Below are 22,831 nucleotides of genomic sequence, written 5' to 3'. Positions count from 1 at the left end.
GAGTGAACACTCCCCTACCACACACACACACACACACACACACACACGCACACACACACACACACACACACACACTATAATGGTCCCTGATGTGTATGAAAGACCTTATATAAATACATTTTATTACTATTATCACCATTGTTATGATGATACAATCTCAGGGGAGAAATTAATTTTTATTCCATTACACACTACCAATGGACACAGCTCAGTTTAAAAGGACTAAATCTGTACAATAAAATAAAGCCTCTTTTCAAAGTCTGTAAACTGCAGAGATTAAATTTAAGATGGCAATTTAAGATTTTACCAGTAACATAATGCCAGTACTATTTCCATTTTTATTTATTTATTTATACATTTTTAATAGAGCCAAGTGGGAAGCTGTTTTGAGTTCCTACATATTTCAAATGCTGTTGTATCTGATATTGCTGTTCGTCTTAAACAACAATTTAAACCATTTTACATGTTTTGACACCAGTTTGTAGAATTATTTAGAATATCTAATTCTAATATAGATATTAGAATATTCCTCTATGTTTAAATCTACGAAACTGACAACACATCAAACTCATTAAATGGGCACATGTAATAAAACATCGGAACAAATTAATTGAATAAGTGTTTCCGAATCAACTAATATAACAGCGCTAATTGTAATAACTTGAGATAGTAATGGAACATGTGCAGTAGGCCAGGAATGTGTTTGAGCATGTGTATTATTAAACTAATACATTATACATTTTTTCGTAGGTTGAGAGAAACAAGATTTATGCTTTAATATAATGGCTTGCTCTGGGTTCTTGCAGAAAGTGCATATCATCACGTACGGCTGAAAATTATGTTAGTATGATGAGGGGAAAAAAAAAGATTAATGGAACATTTGACATATTACAAATGAATACGTTCATAGTGTTTTCCGTGCTGAATACAAAGACAAATTGATGTAATTTCCACATTGGGACATCAATTCAATCCATCAGTGTTTTTAAAAGGGGGAACAATATCGTGTGGCGGTTTGTAATAACAAGCTGATATGAAATATTTGTGGGAAATATGAGCGATTGACATAAATGCAAAAATCACATTACTAACCAGTGGAATGTGTCAGTCTTTTCTGAAATAAATTGCAGACCAGATATTTATGAGAAAGTTGTATTCTGTGTGTTTATTTTTGCTGTAAGTCAGATATAAAGAGAACAGTAAATGACAAAAGTCTTTATATCTGCTGTGATTTGCTGGACTTTTCGCTCCTAGTGGTAAAGGAGTGTCACTGCAGGAGCTAATTCTGTCAGTCTTTCAGTGAGTATGTCAGTCAAGTGAGGGACTCTACTGTTTATAGGGCTGCTTCCTCTGTTCATACTCAAACAAGTACACAAGTTACCATATTTTTTTTTTTGTTCACTACCGTCCAGCCATTGTGAATAAAATGACTTGTCCACAATTTCTTTTGGTAATAATGTGATGCCATTTCATACATTATAGGTGATGTGATTTATAGAATCCAGTTCTGAGAGTCTGTTTCCTACCTGATATCACTGTACAAACTAAATTTGGATAGGATATTATTCATCCTGAATTTAGGATAATTCGCAAAGTCTGACACTACGGTCGTCGACTCGTCAACCTTGGCAGAACTGCCGGCAGGTATTTACTTTGAAGGCATTTGAGAATATTTACAGAACTGTCTTATTCTAACCAAGAAGAGAAGCCATACTTCTGAGGCATCTTATCACTAGGAATGCAGCAATGTTATTCCTCGCCTTTGTTTCCTGCAGATTAGGCTGGGCCAATCCTTACTGTCGGGCATGGCTGCCTCCATTCTCAACACTCTAATGCATAACAAGGCCAAGCTAAATCAAAGCTTAAGCAGTGCTCTCAATCAACAAGCAGGCAAGTGGACTTTCCCTTGTCCAGCTATCCTACACTGTTATCCACACATCCCTTCAGCCGTGGAACGAATTTTCTTTCTGTTTGCAAGTCGGACATCATCTTGTTATGCAAATTTAGGCTTAAAGCATCTCCTCTTTGCTATCCATTTTCCAGGATATGATACAGATTAAAGAAAAGCTTTTTATTGGGCCATGGGTTTGCTTGCCTATCAACGGTCAATATGTCAGGTGGATATCAATCAGTTGTTTTTAAAGGCAATTATTATTCTAATTCCACTTTATCTGTCTCTCCTACATGCCATAGCATCACCCCTAGAACCTGCTACCTGCAAAACCATGACTGACATCTGATATACTGTCGAATAGATGTATCATATCATTTTAAGTAATGTTGCTCTTAGGGCTCATTATTTAACACCATGTGGACACATGACATTCGGTAATGTCATTCTTATAAGTCATTACAAGGCTTTACGTGCACTTTAGTATGATCTATGCATGTTTCTCATAATTTTTAGGGACTGACTGAGTCCATCAATCAACAGAAGCTGTGAAGAAATACTCTTCTTATACTGAAAAGGGTAAAATGTATATTAGTCAGAGGCAGATCTAGTTGCTTTAGCATAATATGTGTGATGGGGTTCAGCCTTAATTAAAGTGCCAAATGCTGATTCAGGAGGAGAATTTCTAGACAATCCCTATGCAATTAACAAACCTGTCCCATCCTCAAGTATAACATATCTGCTCACCATTTCTTTTTCGTGTCAGCTCTTCAAAGCAGCCCTCCACCACCATATCTCCTCCTTTTTTCTATTCCTATGAAGTGGATTGTAGACTGTATGATATCCAAATGAGAGGGTGGGGGTCCATGGCAATGTACGACTCCTTTCTTTGACTCCAAGCCAAAGAACTGTACCCCTATACCCTCATAAACAGCAACCCTATTTCATATCTACTGAATAATAAGTATATGAGCATGTATGATATTCAAACAGACAGCAGATCAAATGTACTTCTGCATTCATTTCAATGCATCCTTCATTTGTTTGACTATTGCGCATTCTAATGAAAGGAACACATATCAATGCCTCACTCTCAGAAGCCTACTCTCTTTTTTGTCACCTTCTCAAAATTCCACAGTGCAGAGTCCTTGCATTCGATTTATCTTAATTTATGTCAAACCCGCTCAACACCTGCGCTGCCAATTACAGATATTGACTGCTGTTGTTAAAATAACCTTTCCAAACCGCCACAGGCGTGTATCTTTCATGAACCTTCGAATGCCCAGCCGCCTGGCATTGTAATTAGTGTGGGTAGGTGAATATGACCCACCGGCAAAATAAAACCAAAAAGAAACTCAATCCGAGCAGACGGATCGAGTCTCAAGGTGACAGAGGACGTTGGAAAGTCTGACACACAACGTACACTTACATATCATACTTTTGGAATATTTCAAGGATAATATTATTTTGTTGAATAACAGTGTATTTTTTTCCTTTTCTGGCAAAATCAGAACACCCTCTGTCTATACACATAAATATGAAACTATTAGTGTTGCTGGTTCATAGCACAGCCCCCTGTTAGGGAGCAGGAGTGTTCCATAGTTGTATGGAGGAAGGCTTGCTGGTTCAATGCCCCACTGGGACACTACTGCTCTACCCTTGGGCAAGGTACTTAACCCACAATTGCCTCAGTAAACATCTAGCTATATAAATGCATAACATGTAAAAACTGTAACCTATGCAAGTTGCTCTGGAAAAGAGCATCTGTCAAATGACAGTGTAATGTAATGCTTCCACTGATTGTCTTGTATTTTACCTTCCTCTTTTATTGTTTTACTGTACCACTGGTGCTGTGTGGCAGAGTGCCATTGCACCGCAGGGTCAAATAGCAAATAATAGGCGGTGAATGACTATAATAGCTGAGTGGCAAATCCTTGTGTGCCTCCACGGCAGGTCTGTGGATCTCACAGGATGCCTCTTTGGACGCAGCTCAGAGGAAGAAGAGTCCATCAAGACCCGGGCACCAAAGCGCAGGGCGCTCGGATGAAGAACAGGACGGTGAGAGATTTCCAGCGTTTTCAGCAGATGGTGCCTGTCAAATATAAAATTGCACCGAGACTATTCCCCGGGCCTGCTTAGTTTTTCACACATTTGGTAGGCTAGGGGGAGGGGGTGGAAAAGATGAGAAAAAAGGCAAGTTGGCAGAAAAAATCAGCTGAATGTCACCAGGCAAGACAGAAATGAAAAGGCCAGCCGCAGAGATCCGCTGCTGTCACCGAGCTTTGTGAGCTGACCTTTCCTGCAGAGTCTCACACTAATTCTCAAAAAAAGAAAAAAAATATATATCTATTTATTCACCGTCTTTGATAGCGGAGGTATTGTCTCCTCTCTGTATGGATGGTAATCCACACTTTTATCTTTTTATTTATTTCAAAGCAAGCTTATTCATGTATTTATTTATTTATTGATTCGTCCCCTCTTATTTCTCTCCAGGCTGCTATTTTTTCAGCTCACATACAGTGAATTTGCTGTACACTTAATGAATCCTGATCCTAAGTTCACGATTTCCAGAATCGGTTTTAACTGTAGTCACTGTTTCCTGCTTGGCCTTGTGGGATATGATTTTTTTGACCTGCCAGGTGTAAACCACAGCTGGAGAAACAGGGGTGGAGATATAACTACTTGTCATTAGTATTTTGCGGGTTTGATTCCTAGATTTCACGATTCCCTCATCGCACCCTTGAGCAAAGTGCTTTATCTGAATTGCTGCTGTAAATACCCAGCTCTATAAATGAATAATAATAATTTATGGAAATCGCCCCATGGCATTTGCAAAGCATATTCACCACACAATACATATTCCCTCCTTCTGACATGGCTGCATTCTTGGTAGAATATGGTGCACATAAGTTTCAAAAGCAGTAGAATCAAGTTAGAGTTAGATTCATCACTACAATATCATATTTCAAACAGGAAATATGTGCTTTCGGCATAAGTGTGGGAAAATCATTTTGATCAGTAAGATAAAGCCAGCGCCTGTGATAATGATGGATACTTATAAGCGACTGTTATCTCTTAACACAAACAAACTATTATTGTGGCACTGAAGATGGAAAATACTACAATGAATACAATCCATGTATAAAATATAAACTCCATCATAGTATGAACACTGTGTAAGTACAAAATTCCCACTAAAGCCACACAACCCAGGTTGGTAAAATCAGATTTGACTAAATACAGTACAGTGTTTTATATATTATCACATATTACCACCTCACCATATATACTGTACATAGTAAGAACAGATCAGATTTTTAATGTTTTCCCCCTTTTTCACACTGACTTTGGAATCTCTAGTTGCACACTTTAATCTTGGCTAACCACAACATCCACTAGGCTCACGCAGGAACACTGAAGCACAACCAATGCACTTCTCTGATACGCTCACATGCAGCCAAGGCCTATCAGTGCACATCCCACAGTGCACCTCAAGGGTGTGAATGCATAATTAAGTCTCTAGAGGGTGCTAACAAGCAAGGCAACGAGGGAACTCTGGCCAACGTAACCCGCACTAATCCAATAGAATGGAACCAATTACGTTCTGTCACTGTGGGCTCAGCGCAGGCTTAAACTCTACTCTTGAGCGTAGGACTGGAAATGAGAACTTTATCTGACAGAGTCCCAATAACAGTAAGAAACACAAAAAAGTCGACATTTGAGGGGGGACTACTTCTTTAGTTCCACTCCAGCTAAATGAGTCACATTATGTAATAATGCTGCACTGAACCCCGGCAAAGCAAGAAACACAATACTAAAATGTTTATCATTATCTCAGCAAACATTATGCTTAGGAGGAATTCATGGGGCCACCCTCACATTTAGGTATGTAACAGTGCTGCAGCTTGCAGAATTTTTAAAAGAAGCGCCCTCCAGTCTTTTTTTGTGGATGAAGTTAAATTCCTTTAATACAAGGCACTCATAGCTGTGTCTCTGGTCGTGGGAAAGCTCTGGAAAAATAACACCTGAAGCTCCTGAGAGATTCAAAACAGGAAGCCATCTGAAGTCGGGAACCAGCAATACATCCACATTGCGCTTCATTTCAGAGGCTGCAGAGCTTGAAACATCCAAGCACACTATCTCAATTCCCACAGGGAAAAACAAGCAAAATCCTACAGCGCAAAAATGAAATTAACTGGCTGCCTAGCATAATGATTTTTTTTTTTGGTAGCATGTGTACGCAGCATTTATATTTCTGCACAGGATTCAACCTTGAACTAAGAACCAAGTTGTCAGCTATGTTTATTAGCAACGTGTGACAAAAGCGGTTTGAACTGATTTCTGCATCTCCTTTCATTAATGCATTATAAAGACTTATCCAACGTGAGCCAAGATAAGTACTTCTCTAATGTATAAAACATCCCACAGATCATGCATTATGTATAATTACAGCACTACATCCTATACTGTGTGACAGTAAGACAATGTGGCATTGATAGCCTTTCATGACGCTCATTCGCAGTCCTTCTTTGCAAGTACTGTGTTAGTGACGTATGCTGCATATTCTACATACACGTAAAATACATGTAGCTTTGAAAAGGTTTCTTTCAAAGGCAAAATTGCACACACACATCTCTCTCTCTCTCTCTCTCTCTCTCTCTCTCTCTCTCTCTCTCTCTCTCTCTCTCACACACACACACACACACACCTCAAAGAAATGAAGACATAAAGATATACGTTCTACATTTGCAATGTCGCATGAAAAACGTCAAATCTAATTTTCTGTTATATTGAAAATTACATAAAAAAATAAATTATCTGTGCAAAAAACACAGTATCTAGAGGGCTATTCAATTTATTGTAATATAGAAAACACTGGGAAGTGCAATTACATTCAAAGGTGCTCCCAGGCATACATTATGGAATTGTACCCCAAACGTCTATTTTTCTGGCCAGTATGATGCATTTAATAACATATGAACTCTGTTAATATTCCATAAGTGGTCTGCAGTAAGCCAGTGTGACTAAGAGAGTTGTTATGATTTGTCATGTGGTCGTACATGTATGATTCATTTGGACAGAGCACAGACAATTGACTTTTCATGTATGGGAAATAATCTGTATGTGTTTTATGAGTTCCTCTCACACCAATGTAACAATGCTAATTACTTTAAAAATGAGTATATAACACCACATTGCATCACAACCACATGTTAACTTAAGATGAGCTGAATAGTGTTGTTTAATTACACGTGTACAAAAATACCTCAATTTTAATTACTATGTTACAATGTGTTATTACAAGTCTATTCCTTAAGTAATAAGAATGTTGTTACTCTGGTGCTAGATAAGGTTGTCCAATTACACAAGCTGTATAGCTGTTATTGGTTGTGGTTATAGTGGTTGTTATGTGACAATTTGTTGTTAGACAATAATTCTTAAAGAAATTACAATTTACTGACATTGGTGTAAGGATACTTCCATATAATGTTCCCCAGGTGACTGCTATTCACTGTTGGCCTGGGTGCAGGCAACTTTTTAGTATTTCCTTTTGCTATACAATTTTGTAGGTTTCCTTCCCGAATGTGAGATCAAACTAGTATTTGAATGCGTGAAAGCAATCTGTAGGAAAATTCCAGCTCCAGGAGTTACTGTGAGAGAGGTTTCTATCTTTCTGGCACCTACAGCACAGCTGCGTAGCTGTGATTTCAGAATATTTCAACACCAACAGTCTGCAACAGAAACAAGCTGTCACAGCATCAGCATGGATAGATCTATCTGATAGTCATAATTAGCATTAAATCTCTGATATAAATCATACCTCAGTATGAAAAAATGACAATATCGGCACTGACAAAACACATGGTTGACTGGAATAACGGTGTTGGATATTTAAATAAATCCTGTATCATGAATATTCGAGTGAGGAAACACTATCAATCTGTGGTCCTATGGTGCTACATCACATTGAAATTGCTGGAAAAAAAACAAGCTGGCTTTTGCAGAGATTTAATGTTGTACACTTTTTTATTATTATTTTTTTTATGTTCTGTCCTACACGTGAATTTCCAAACATCTGAGACCTAAGCAGAACAAATCCTTTGAAAAGCCCTGATCTGTTGGAATTCCTTTGTTGCAAAATGACCTTCCTTTATAAGAATTACCACCAGTGGCAGAGAATGGCGCTCTTTGGTTGGTAAACAAGCTCCAGCCGGTACCTTTATGACAGAAACACCTTGCCAAAGCCTAGGCAACTGAGCATGTGAGAGAGAGCAAGAGAGCTCTCCTGTTGCCTTGTACTGACCAAGCTTCAGCCTTCACCTCTCTCCCTAGTCTTTTAGTTGTTGTATCTAGCCTTGGGTGTCATAGGTGTATTTGTGGGATGGCAATGTAGCATAGTGGGAAGGAGCAGGACTCATAGGCAAAAGGTTGCTGGTTTGATTCCCTGCTGAGGCACTGCCGCTGTACCCCTGGGCAAGGTACTTATTCTACAAATGCCTTAGTAAATATCCAGCTGTACAAACTGATGACATGTAAACACTGTAACGGATGTAATCTGCTCTGGATAAGTGTGTCTGCTAAATGACATCAATGTGTAATGTCATGTAATATATGCATATCTACACTCTGGAGGCCCCTTGTGATGCGGGTGTCTGTAGTTGCTATTCTGGTTGCAGTTGCTTTGTCTACCACTTGTACACGCCTGTTACTATTTCTGAAGTGGACCTGACACTTCTAGAAGCTCCATCCCAAATTAAACGTGTAATTCACGAGCCTTGCTTCACCCTAGCGGCCATAGTCTCCAACAGGAAGGTGTCACTTACAATACCAGTATTATACCTTGATGGTAAATAAACATGGGACTGTTTTTGCCTTACTTAAACAATGCTATCATGTCTCTGACACTTCCATTTGAATATACATTTCAATTCTTGGCTGCTGGTGAGGTGATTACCATCTTTTACGACCTTGCACCCCCATGTTTTTCAGCAACAGTACTACAGTAACAGCTGTGGCATTTTATTTCAAAAGAATTTGTGTCCAATTTGTGTTTATTTAAGAAAAAAGTGTTTATTACATAACCTGAACCTTGATATTTCCATTTTTAGCCCTATTTTTTTTTTCTTTTGTTTTCTTTCCCCAGCAAATACAAGTCTATACAGCTGCCCCGTGTGATCAAAATGTCCTTTGCATTTGGGACAGTAATAATTACAAAAAACCTCAAGTGTCTTCGAAGACGATAAACAAACACTGAAGTAATGCATTGTCTGAGACACTGATGAATAAATAAATAAATAAATGCATAAATAAATAAATGCATAAATACATATTTCAATAAATATTAATAAATAAATAATTACATAAATAAATATCGTTAAACCTTTGTAGCCAAACTAGGACCACATAATTGTCCCCAGAGACCTCAGAATGCTATGTTTTATGACATCTTTGCCACAGAAACGCAATTTTGCATCAGTTAACCTGTTCAGCATGATTCCTCTGGCCTTTCTCGGGGGTGGGGTGGTGGGGTCCGAGTATGATGAAAAAGGATTTCGAATGTAACAGTAAAAAACATTTTTTTTTTTGATTTTATAGAACAGAACAGTTCTTGTGAGGCACTTTTAAGAATGTTTAAAGAGGATGCTTGCATTTCCAAAGCTCTGAGTTTTCTGTTCCTCCAGTTCTGGCAGAGGAAAAAAAAAAAAAACACAAGCAGGAGGAGAAACTCTGGAAGTCTCTGGAAACCGTAACTCAAAGGCTGGCTATTTCCTCTTTTTTTCCAAGGATTTGGCTTGGCAGTGAGGAAAAGAAATAAACCGAAACCAAAACGAACAGCAAAAATAAAGTGAATTACAAAAAAAAAAGATTACATGAAAGTAAAACCCTGAATTAATAAAATTAATAATAAAAAAGTGTCTAAGCACAAAAAAGTAAGTCCTCTACATTAGGCATTTTTTTAGAAAAAAGAAAAAAAAACATTAATGTTTGTTTTCTATTGTCTCGGAAGGGGGGTCCTGCTCCCCGAATATCCCCGCCAGCGTTTTGAAGCGGGGCCCCCACTCGCTGAGGTAATCGTAGTCCTCGTCGGCGTCGACTGGCGGTGACTCGATGGAGCTGAGGGACTCAGCCACTGAGCCCTCGCCCTCGTAGGCATAGGTGGCCAGCGAGTCGTAGGGTGGTGCCTGGCCGTCGGCGTCGTTCTCCTCCAGCCGCTGGCGGATGTAGTCCCGGATGTCTGCGCTGTCCTGCGAGACGGCGGCGGTGGTGGTGGTGGTGGCGGTGGCGGCAGTGGTGGCAGGGCCGCGGGCACGAGCCGGTGCCTCGGGCCGGACGTCCCGGCGGAACCCCCCTTCCTTGACAGCCTTGGGGTTGCGCAGCGTGCCCATGTCGAAGGCATGGGTGTCCTCCTCGCCGCCGCCCTCGTCGTCATAGTGGATGACGTTGTCGCGGATGTCCTCCTTCGACGTCATTAGTGTCTCCTTTTTCTTCTGGCGCCGGAGGCCCACGTACAGCACGACAATCACTGCATGGGACGAGAGGAAGCGGAGGGCATCGGTCAGACTCACACCCCTCTCACTCACAGATCCGTGTGCGATTTCTATAACCGACGGTTATTTAGAAATACTATACTCTACTAATACTCTACTATACCTTTATAAAGGTACTGCCATTATTAATGACCACTGGGGTCTACCACTACCACTGCGGAGACAGTGTAACAACACCTCTATGGGACCACACAGGCAGTCGCAGGATCAGAAAATAGTGAGATTTCAATCAACCACGGTAATGTATTCAACCAAGATACTTAACCCACAACTGCCTCAGTAAATGTCCAACTGCATAAATGGATAACATGTAAAAACTGTAAGCTGTCTAAGCTGCTCTGGATAAAAGTGTCTGCTAAATGACAATAATGTCATGTAATTATTCAGTGTTAATAAGTGTTGGGAAATCATGTCTTATTCTCTATTACAAATAAAAGGGAACAGGCACAACAAAAGTAATCATTTCAGAGAATTATCTAATGATATCTTCCACAACTACATATTTATTGTAGGTTTGGAGGTTTTTTGAGAGATTTTTTTTGTCAGCCTTAGCTGCCATTATCTGAGACAGGTGATTCCCAATGTGCTCTATTAGATTGCAAATTATTTGGTGATGAAGTGTGTCCTCCCTTTCATAAAATTATTTGATTTGATTTCTTGCACAAACATTCCATGGAATATTTGAAACATGATTCGAGTCAAACACTCTCTCCCTCCCTCTCTTTCTCTCACTAAGAGCAGTACTTATCTTAACAGATCAACTTACATTTGGCTGCCATTTTCATAAAGGAAAATGCTTTTCATAAACAAAACTGAAAGTATTACCTACCTAGTAATATATTTATTTTAAGACTTTGGCTCCCTCTAGTGGCCAACACCGCTGTCTTACGTCACAATTTTTCATTTTGTTTGTTTTATGTTATACTATATAGTATACTATAAGTGTAGTTATACTTAAACTACCCAAGGTTTAAGCCTTTTAACAATAGCTGTCTAACCTTTAGTACAAAGCATTATGCAAGCACAGATTGTCACACAATCTGTAATTGAGGTTAAACTCAACTGTTGAAGTAAGTAAACAAGCGTACATATTTAACGTGGCAGTGGTATATGTAATCACACATGCAGGAGGCTAGTTTTGCTTTAGCTGCTGTTCTGTGATTTGAGCACAGTTCCTGCCTCACATAAGGAAACAGTGATGCTGTACATGTAAACAACATATTCAGCTCCATGTGCATCACTTTGAATGTTCTGTCTCTGTCACTGCAGAGGCCATGTTTTCTGATTTGCAAGCGCACCTGAAAGGTCACAATATAAACCAGAATATCCGTGGTATACAGCTAAAATAGTAATGCAAACGGGGGGAACTTCACGCCACCAAGAGGAATCTTGCCCAGGAATCTTGATAAGAAAGCACACACGGAAGGAGACGAATATCTAGTCAGAATATAGAGTATCTGTGCTGGGGATCTGCCAAGCGTCCGGCAGCCTGTGGGAAGGGAATGACAGGGGTCATTGACCCTCGGTGATCTCGCTGAACCTTGGTGCCATGAATACACTGTCAGCGTGTTTCTTTTATACACTGCCTCAGATGACAAAATCATTGGTGCTGTAAAGAAATAATGCCAGTGTGATCTCCAATATGTTTGTTTTTTTCTGGTCCCCTTCAGAAAGAAGAGAGACAAAAGGAAAACAAATGCTGTCACTGTAAATGTATGATTTAATTTGGCATTTTTACAGAGAGAGATTAACTGGGAAGCACTGCAGTTGTGTCAATTTTCTGTGCATACCTGCAGGCATGGGGGTTGTGGTGGGGTCTCCTTTGTTTATTTCTTATTGTTTTGTTTTTACCCTCACTTCATCATTAAGCCTCCAGCATCTTACCTCAAGGACTCTGAAACACTGAGCGAGAGACTTCACATTGGAAAGCTGGGTTATAATGTGATCTGTTTTGAGGTGTTACCAATATCCATATCTTAAAAAGGGATGACAGTGGTGGTGGTAGTGGTGTGTGTGTGTGTGTGTGTGTGTGTGTGTGTGTGTGTGTGTGTGTGTGTGTGTGTGTGTGTGTGGTGTGTGTGGTGTGTGTGTGGTTGAGGGGGCATATTACAGATTACACCAGTACTGGAAAAAGGACCTGAAAACCCTGTAATGGTGGTATTAATTACACTGCATACTGTTCAATAATTACATCAATAAATGTTCATAGGAATAAATAGCAATTTTACATCCATCTGGATTAATAAATGACTGCAGAGTTAACTTTCATGCTGCAATGGATGTAGTGAGATCTATCTTTGTGGCTGTATCCTCTGTCAGAGGCAAAGGGTTTCTGGTGGTTACTTTGTTGGAAAGCATTAGTCAGTAAAGATAAACTACACTGCAAGAAATGTGAAGTTGAAAATCTGACAGCCTGATGTATCTGAAGGCAGTGCTCTGAAGCAATGCTTTCTGCACCTGCAAGCAACTACTAATAACCACCAATAGTAGTGAGCATTGTTGACATGATAGACATTGAGCATTTTCTGTCTGCTTGAATGTACCTAAAATGTGTTTTAATGTTTTATCGATTTCCAACAATACGGTTGCCTTTCAGTTTGAAGCCTTCAATAACATGACCTTCTTTTAATCTGAACTTATTTCTGCCCTTACATTGGATAACTATTCCTAATTATGAAGGAATTGCTTAAGATTTAGACATACAGACTGTCATTATTTTAGACTAAAATGAAAACCAATTGTCTTTATGGGGGACAGAGGTTGAGTTTCCTTGAGGAGCTCGACCACCTAGTGTCACGTCTCCCTGTCCTTCATTTTGGGGCCACGGTTTCCCCCGGTCTGATAAAAGAAAAGTCCTAATCTTCTAATCACTCACCACCCCTCACCAACCAGACAGGAAACAAGGTCATTCACACATATTTACTTCCACTCAGTTATGCAGATGAGTGGCGTTTTTTTTACCGAAGGTGGGGAGGGAAGGTTTTATCATGTTGACCTTGAGGGCTAAGTTACAGCGCTCTGCTCCCTGTGGCTGAGGGGTAATGAGCCATGGACATCGGCCGGGTTTATGGTGCCCATAAAGGGAGCAGGACACCCGAGACAGGTCCTGAAGCTCGGTTTCTGCTCAGCTCATAATTATAAGTCTGGCACAGATCAGGCTCAAGAGGGTGGCTGTGGAGTTCCTTCTAAAAGACTGCAAGATCAAGCAAATGCCAAGATCAAACTCCTGTTTATATGCCTTGTTCTGTCTGTTAGGTTTATCTTATTTAAGCAGAGACCAGACCACCTCAGCTGCAGGTGACTTTCCTTATGTTTGGTGGGTGGTTGTAAATTAACTAAAATCCCTAAGGTCTTCCACAGATAAATACTCAAGCATTTCAGCATAATCTGCCCTGGGATTCAGTACTTTTTGTCCTATCAGTGTTTAAGCTTCCATAAACTGTCATTATATTACTTCTCAACTGCCAAAATGCATGAGGGTAAATATCCAGTGAGCTTGTGAGTTAATACTTATTGGAGGTCTGTGCTCACTCCTTGTATTATCTTCAGTTAAAAGCTAATCAGCAAAATTTAATCAGCTACCTGATTAGCACTTAACACCTGCACGTTACCTTTGCATTTATCTTTATTGTATAAATTTATTGTATTACAAAATTTGATTCAATTAGCTATGCTCCTGGCAAACAATATCATAAAATGCATTTGAACAGAATAATGTAATATGTCAGTGTGGATTTATATATATATATGGACGTAAGTTTGTTTTGAAAAGTGCTGGGGACAACGACGGGTTCGATGTGTTCACACTAACTAAAGGCTTTGAAAAAATGGGCCACGACAAAAAGCAGTGGGGACATGTCCCCAGCATTCCCAGCGGAAATGACGCCTATGTGTGTGTGTGTGTATATATATATATATATATATATATATATAGAGAGAGAGAGAGAGAGAGAGAGAGAGAGAATTAATATATACTTTTCATGCATATACTTTATATATACTTTTTATGCTTTCATATATATATATATATATATATATATATATATATATATATATATATATACACACATATAAATATATATAGAAAACCACTTCTTATGCTCTTTACGTCCCTAAAAAAAATACATTTTAGTAACTTTTCTCATCCAAACTTTTTCCTTAAGGGAAGCTTGTGACAGTTCAATATAGATTAAATCTCTCATTTCAAATAGCCATGATAATCACAGACTCAGATATTAAACTCCCTTTAGATTCAGTCTGATCACTTTCATACAGGTCAGAGATCGTCTACCAGAACCATTTTTTGCTCCTTGTCTCTGTGAGGACTTGACCAGATTGCGGTTCTGAAGGGGGAGGGGCTTAGGCAGACAGCAAATGGCAGTGTAGCATAGTGGTTAAGGAGCGGGGCTTGTAACCGAAAGGTTGCTGGTTCAATTGCTTGCTGGAGCACTGCTGTTGTACCCCTGGGCAAGGTACTTAACCCACAACTGCCTTTGTAAATAGGCAGCTATATAAATGGTTAAAATTGTAAATCTCTCCGGAGAAGAGTATCTGCTACATGCTTCAATCATACAAACTGTATATCATCTCAGCAGCAGCGTGGTGCAGTGGAAAAGAACAGGAGTTAACCGAAGGGTTGCTGGTTCAACATGCCAAAAAAAACTGTAACCTGTATAAGTCGCTCTGGATAAGAGCACCTGCTAAATCCCAATAATGCAATGTATTGCAATATGTGAGGAGAGAAGAGGAGAGACGTGTGACATGCTGACTCACCCAGCAGGATGACGATGCAGAGGAGGATGGCAATCAGGGCGCCGGTGCTCAGCCCCACGGGCAGGAAGACGGCCTCGGCGTTGCAGGAGAGCAGGGCGCCGTCCGTGTCGCAGGCGCACACGCGGATGGTCAGGTTGCTGGTGCTGCTCTGCACGGGGTAGCCGCTGTCCTCGATCACCACGGGCAGCAGGTAGATCTCCTGCGCCCGTCGGCTGAAGCCGCTGCGGCTGGCCACCACGCCGGCCGTGTTGTCTGCAAAAGAGACAAGAGGATTTTTTTTTTTTTTTTTTTTTTTTTTTTTGTGATTTACCGACCAGATGTCCAGGGAGAGGGGCAAGATATTCCCAGATTAAGAAGATTCCTGGAGGACAATGGCAATGCAATATGAATGCACAGTGAGCCTAATGATTTCTGCCTGTGGCAAATTGGAATCTATGGAATGTATGGAATTATGGAATTACGGGGTAGGGTTTAGTCTGTTGGCTAATGTTTCAGTACACAGATTTTAATTGTATGTGTGTGTTTTTGTGTGTTTTTGTGTGTGCACTTACATGCATGTATGTGTGTGTATGTGTCTGTATGGGGAGGGGTGTCTATTTGTCAAGCGCATTTCACTTCAGTGCATACACCAGCGTGATACCCTTAATCCATAACCATGTCTCAATGTTCTCCTTGTGACTAACAGCATAGAGCTGTAAAGCCCCAGGCATGTTTGATTTCATATCCTGTTGCAGGTACACCGCAGCCCGTTGGATGCTAAGAGAAAGTGCATTTTGAAATTCCTGCCTGGTTAGCTCACTGGGGAGTAGCATTTTTCAGACCTTGTGGCATTCAGATAGATAGTGTATTACGTCTGCTTCGTGTGTGTCTTAACTGAGTGGATATAAGACATGAGGCAGTTGAGTGCTTAAGTCAGTGCATTTAAAGCATTACAACACATTCAAGAAAGAATGTTTCATAATGTACTGTGAACACTCAAGCTTCATAACCTGCATATCCTTCACAGAAAATGTCAGGTAAGTAGATTACAAGTTGCGGGTAAAATAAGCAGCTACAAAAACCTTGGGTAATACCAGCGTGACAGAACATTACAACAACAGGGGGGAACAGGATGGAACGTTCATATATTCTCTTTGAGTCATAGAGCTCTGGTAGCAGTTTGCAGTTGGGTACACCCTGACCAAGGTGGTCACATGTGGAATGCCCTCAGCCCCTCCCACCATTCCCAACGGAAACGACCCAAAGTGACCTCCCTCGTCTGGCTTGCTCGAACTTTGAAACGAGTGGTGCCTCCGGCTCCCAGGAACACTCTGAGTTTCGCACAGATGATGGTCTCATGTGACCCAAGGGAGAGGTGAAGGTCAACGCTCAACAGAGCGAGGGAAAATAATTAAATAAATAAGCATCTGATAGGAAAGAGTCAGCTGACAGCCTGAGGCTGGAGGGCCCCAGGGTCGGGGGGGTGGGCATACAGCAGGAGAATGGTGGAGTGTTGGGATAGAGGGGGGGGTCATACCAACCCCGTCCAATCCTGTTTGTTCTGCTTGGGAGGGCAGGCATTTCTTGCACCAAGGGGAGATGAGTGCACCAAGCATGTTCAGGAACCCCACCCATTCAGTTTGCCTGCTCCGAGCCAGACCTGTCCAGATGCGTGTGTGTGCATCCCTAACCCTGGGCATCAGGTGGTGTCTTTAAAAGTTTGCTTCCATGGGCTTTGCATTAAATGGAAAAGTTTACATGCTGTTGAGCATCTGGTTTCTCTGTGGAGAGTGCACCATTAGTCCATACCAGGACTCCATGCATCTGAACCTATCACACATCACCTATGACAATATAATATCATATGGTATAATATAATATAATCTCTAAGCTCTGGGCAGGATCATTTAAGCATGTCGCCATTTCATGCAGTGGGACTTAACAACACACATTTGAGCTTCAGGAGGCTGCCATTTCATGTGGATTCAGCCTTCGTGTGGCGTGATCAAAAGCCAAGATCTACCACTCACTCCCAAAGTCCCGGACTGTGAAGTTCCTGTTGCTCCCGTCTCCCTGCGGCGTTTTGAAGAAGAACCGCTGGTCGGCAGGTGGCAGGTCCCGATCCTTAGCGCTGATGGTCTGAATCACCTGAAAAAAAAAAAAAGAATGTAATGCAAGCACAGGGTTAAACATCATGAAAAGCTAACTGTGAAGGCCAATGACAGCGTGCAGACAACAGTGGATTGAAAACACCATTGGGGTCTTTTTGTGTCACGGTGGCTCTGTGACGCCCACATATCACAAACTGGTAAGTTATTATAACGGTGCAATTAGTAAGGACATAAGAACTGGTCACACGCCAGCAGACATTTCAGAGTAATGTTGGAATAAAGCAACTGCGAAATAACCATACAGGATCTGGACTGAGTCTGGGGCCAGTCTGAAGGTTAACAGCAAGGTGGAAGATTCTTTATTGGGTATTAACTGGTAATATTGTTACTTAGATAACACACGGACATGGGTGAATGCCCTGATTTAACAGGTGTGAGAGCATTATATATCAGACATAACTCTCAGGCTCCCTATAAATTACTAACAGCATAATGAGGTACACCTATTTTGTGTCATTAACACATAATTGCAGTTATTATAAAGTCATCACAACAAGAGCAAGGTTATTACATTTCCATAACAATGTAATTACATATAAATAATTCCAGCTTGTTTGATGACTGCAGCTTTTTCCATGAGTCACCCTGAAGGCTGCAGAACCTCAAACCAAGCTCCAAATGAAAACTCCAGTCTAGTTTGAGCTGTTTGAGCTGTCTGCACGCACAATGGAAACTTCACTGTGATAACATTATCCCTTGAGCTGACACGCAGAGATGTATTAGTTTCAAGGTAGCGTGAGGACAAGTTTTGAATTCTTTTGGAGACGGCATGAAAAAAACCTGACTCTTCCCACCATTTTTTTTTCTTTTTCTTATTTTTATTTATTTCATTCAGCAGCTTCCGAGTAAGATAATCACTGTAGCCTTTACAGTGAATTTATTCCTAGTCACTGCCTTGGAGAGGGCATTCAGCCCTCTAATTTAGACTGTCAAATATGAGTGAACAGCATGTTCATCGTAAACATTTATTTTGTTGTTTATTTAATAAATAAAGCTGGTGGCAACTAATGAGGATGTTTTTCATTCAGCTTGCAGCTTAATAATTAGAAGTTTATGCTGAAAATTACAGCACTTTGAACATGATGAAGTGCTGTGCTTGTTGACATCTGAAGAAGACTCTTGTATAATTTCAACTGAGTCTCCAAGACCATGAATTCAAGAATATGTAAAGGTATAAGTGTTTCTGAATCCTGTCCCTTAATCTAAGCCCTGTCTTATTTTTTGCTGGTGGATATTGATCTGTGGCATTTCTTTTTTCAGAGGATCTGGGATATAATCTCACCCAGCTACACTCAGAAGTTCAGCGGGCTAATCCCAGACTGGGAGAGCTGTTTTAGGTCCTGCGGGAGGCGTGTGCTGTTCGGGGATTGCATCGGAGGGGGTTGTTCCCGACTGCGTGTTGGCGGGACAACGTCTGCCCCCGACGCATCTTCCACTTCGTCATGTTTCTGTCATCTCCTGAGCTGTCCTAGTAAGTGGATTGCTGTCATAACAGATCCGGGTGGTGGACGCAGTGGATCTCATGGGGAGCTAAGTCCCACCTCTCGTCTCCCCGCTATCTCTCCCCCCCAGTGACAGCGAGGTGGGGGGGGGGGGGTGGGTTTAGGAGTGAGCCCTCTCGTTTCTGTCCCAGACTGAGCGTGCCAGCCTGCTAGCTGACTCATTTAAGATGAACACCCGCCATGATGTGTGACGGAAGACTGATTGAAATTGAAAGCAGTCTCTCGATACACCCGAGGTGCCAAACTCACATGCCACTTGAGGGCACAGTGTGGCAGAGTGGTAAGGAGCTGGGCTCCTAAGTGAAAGGCTTTGAGTTCGATTCCCATGCTGGGGCACTGCTGCTGTACCCTCAAGCAAGGTACTTAACACACAACTGCCTGTATAAGTGGATAACATGTAAAAACTGTAACCCATTTAAGCTGCCCTAGATAAGAGTGCCCGTGAAGTGACAATAGTGTAGTGTAATAGTGAGTTTACACTCACCAATCATCCTCTCATTGATAAGAGAGGGAAAATATTACATTACATTATTGGGATTTAGCAGACACTCTTATCGAAAGCAACTTACATAGGTTTTCAGTTAGACTTACAGTTTTTTTTTTTTTAAGTTACCCATTTATACAGCTGGAGGCAATTGTGGATTAAGTACCTTGCAGGGTACAGGAGTGGTACCCCAGCAGGGAATGGAACCGGCAGCCTTTCCATTATGAGTCCTGCTCTTTAACCACAATGCTACACTGCTGCCCCACAGTGCTACCCATTCAAAAATATACACCCAAGCATGAGTATTGTCATTATTTTAAAGGGGCATGCTATGATTAGAACACAGGCCTGTTTGCCTTGTTGCCTGTTGCTTTTTTTTTGTCAAAAACCAAGCAGAAATGCTGTCTTTCTGTGACTGACAGAAATTAAAATTCCCACATTCTGTGGGCCAAGTGGCTCCACACTGCTGTATTGTATCTGTCTGACACACCTGAAATTATCCCCCCTGTTCTCCCTCCCAGAATTCATTGTTACACAGAGACGTGTCTGCCATTTGTCTGACTTCCATGCGGTTCGGAAAATGGCTTATTCACAGGCAGGTGTGATGCGAGTCGAGTCAGCTTGCGCATAAGCACTCTGTCAGCAGAGATAATCGCTCGGGGAGATTTTGCATTACCTGCTGGTTCTAAAACACCTGTGGGGTTTTGATCACCAAGCCAACAGCACCAGTACGATCTCATGAAACCCTCCTGGGTACATTATGGTTACTCATACCGTGAACACTGTTCTCAACCAACATGGCATTTGTTTGATGTCATGGAGATGAGTCAGCCTTATGCAGCCATTAAAACATGGATAAAATAAACAAGCGGCTGTCTCCACTTCATGTGCTGCAGAGACTCCTTGGTCAGGCAGGTAGGGCGGAACTCCCTTCTTTGGTGCCATTAGGATTCTGTGCTATTGGACACCAAGACCCCCCCCATGGGAGGGGCAGGGGGGAGAGGAGTTCCAAACTAAATGCGGCCTGCATACTGATCGGCAACACAGCCCTAATCTGCTGTCACGGGCGGGATGCTGTGGTGAATGCCGATGGGCAGGAGGGGCGAACCGTGTGCATCTCACGGTGCAGTGGACACTGTGGGGGGCCTTCTCCGCCCATCTCCGCAGACGCACCGCCCGCTGCGCAGATCTGTAATCAAAGGTAAGCCAGCGACGGGCCCGCTTATGAATAACTGCTCTCTCAGATGTGACTGTCTGTTGATGTTAATACCTGTAGACACTCGTATGCTCATGTTTTTTCCTCTCCCCCCACCACTCTCTCTCTTTGTGAGCTTTTTCTCCCTCTCTGTCTCTCTGCTGAATTCCTGCTACGGCTCTTTCAAGCCGCCCCTCCCCCACCTGATAGCCCCTCAGTTCGGCCTTCAGAACAAATCTCTGACTCTTTCTTTTTGCCCAATTCCACAGCCACACTCACGTACCTGGCCCACTTTCACGTTCTCGCAGACAAAGGTCTCATAGGGAACTGCAAACTCTGGCGGGAATTCATTCACGTCCAGAACGTGGACTGTGACGGCCACTTTGCTGGTCAGGACCGGGTTGTCTGGGGAAAAAAGAAAATAAAAACAACGTCCTGTCATACCCACACTCCACATTTAGAACTGCACAAATGATCTTTTCACGGTCACGATGATGAAACAACTGCATGTCTAGCACACATATTCTATACCTGCAGAAAAACACAACGCAGAAATAGACAGGATTGAAACGTTAGACAGAAAACAATACAACAGTGTCATCAAGTGGTTATACTCTGAACTGCAATACTAACAGTGATCCACTGGAGGGAGGCGCAGAGACAACACAGTTATCACCGGCCGTGTATGGTAGAGGAGTGGCATGAACCCAAAGGAGTAGCAAGGACTACCCTGGTCAGTTTGGATGATGCTGCCGGGTCTGAATGGAAATGAATATACGAGGGCAGTGATGGGGACACTGCGCAGGAGGAGGCTTCGTCTTTCAGGTGAGAAATTATTGTGAGGTCCCTATCACTTACTTTTTAAAGAGAGTAGGAGTCTTGTTATCCTGTAAGAAAAGGGCTCAGGCTATGACAGGATGAAATATACTGCGCCAGTAGTGGAGGTGTTGGTCATTCCTGTGAATTTATTACTAACTTGAGACTTTTTTTTTTTTTTTTTTTTATATAGAGCCTCTCTCTAAATTTGTCCCCATCTCTGCATTTGTCCCATATGACTGTCACTATTGAAGGCTGTATTAACTTTGGGAAAAGATTTCAAGCATTTGAAATGCTGTAAAATCAGCCAATTGGATGTAGAAACTGCATAGGTCTGTAGAACTATGTAAAGACCCTTATAATGGTGAAAAGATCAGCCAAACCCCTTCTTTTGGTAGATATGTGGTAGATACCGTAGTCCCAAGGAACCCTCTGAAAGTAAGCTGTTTAAACTATGCGAGTGTGTGCGTGTGTGTATAAACACATACATACACTCTCAAGCCATAGCTGTGTATGAGAGCCAGACAGTGAGAGGAGGCCACTTGAGGAAGATGCAGGCCAGATACAAATGCCCTCTCCCTGTCTCTTCTGCCTGTCTCACACATCTAAAAGTGTTTTGATAGCACAGGTCTAACACTCTGTTCATGGCTCTCCTTGTAAGGGTCACATCCTGTGGAGTGCTATACTCTCAGTGACCCCGTGCTGTCACAAGGGAGTGCCCCCCCCTAAGTACTGGGCTAAGTACCTTACCCAAGGCTACAGCAGCAGTGCCCCTGCAGGGAATCAAACCAGCAACCCTTTGGTTACAAGCCCTGCCCCTTACCACTACGTCACATTGCTTCCCATGATCAAAGATTAATAATATGCGAAGTAGTAGCGATATTAGCAGCTACAGCAGCAGTAAAGGGCTGCAAGATTGACACTGCAAGAACAAGACCTGTGATTTCATCCTACTCAAACATCTGCCGTTAAACAGCTGCACCGGGCACCTTGCCCAATGGTACAGCAGCAGTGCCCCTGCAGGGAATCCAACTGGAAACCTTTCGGTTACAAGCTCTGCTCCTTACCAATGCCACCCGTAAGGTGAATGTAAACTACCATGCCATCCCACATGGGAAACAGTCAAGACCCACCCACCTCCGGATTTTTTAGGAAGGGTACCCTCATAAGCGGGCCATTCTCGGGAGCTGAAATGTGATTCCCAAGCAGGAGTGATAGTTGGGTAGGCATTATGGATCAGATCTCCGTGCTGGCTCTGAGCTGCAGATCGGGCCTGCTGATGAGGCATCTCTACGGCTCCCCTGGGGAGCACGGACATGGCTGATGGCTTCGGAGGCCTGCCACTGACCTTGATGAGACCAGAAATCTCCTCTCACTGAGGCGAAAAATGACATGGGTGCATGGGGGCTTTCATGGCCACGGTGTGACACTTCCATTTCGTAGCTTTCAAATGCTCCCTCTCTTACTCTAT

At 41.9% G+C, this 22,831-nt stretch overlaps 1 protein-coding gene across 1 annotated transcript in view; it reads right to left on the bottom strand.

Moving 5' to 3' along the window:
• Nucleotides 1–9,870: 9,870 nt before the first annotated feature.
• Nucleotides 9,871–22,831, bottom strand: part of LOC118770637 (cadherin-12-like) — a 71,859-nt gene continuing 58,898 nt past the window's right edge. Inside the window, exons 8-11 of the mRNA XM_036518402.1 lie at nt 20,828–20,949; nt 17,223–17,340; nt 15,214–15,465; nt 9,871–10,415 (exon numbers count right to left, since the gene is read on the bottom strand). Of these exons, the coding sequence (XP_036374295.1) occupies nt 9,871–10,415; nt 15,214–15,465; nt 17,223–17,340; nt 20,828–20,949 (1,037 nt within the window). The remainder of the gene's footprint in view (nt 10,416–15,213; nt 15,466–17,222; nt 17,341–20,827; nt 20,950–22,831) is intronic.

The sequence above is a fragment of the Megalops cyprinoides genome, chromosome 2 (genome assembly GCF_013368585.1).
Source record: "Megalops cyprinoides isolate fMegCyp1 chromosome 2, fMegCyp1.pri, whole genome shotgun sequence".
In the NCBI taxonomy this organism is placed as follows: Eukaryota; Metazoa; Chordata; class Actinopteri; order Elopiformes; family Megalopidae; genus Megalops; species Megalops cyprinoides.
Note: the sequence above shows the minus strand (reverse complement) of the source record. Positions and strands in the feature narration are given on the sequence as shown.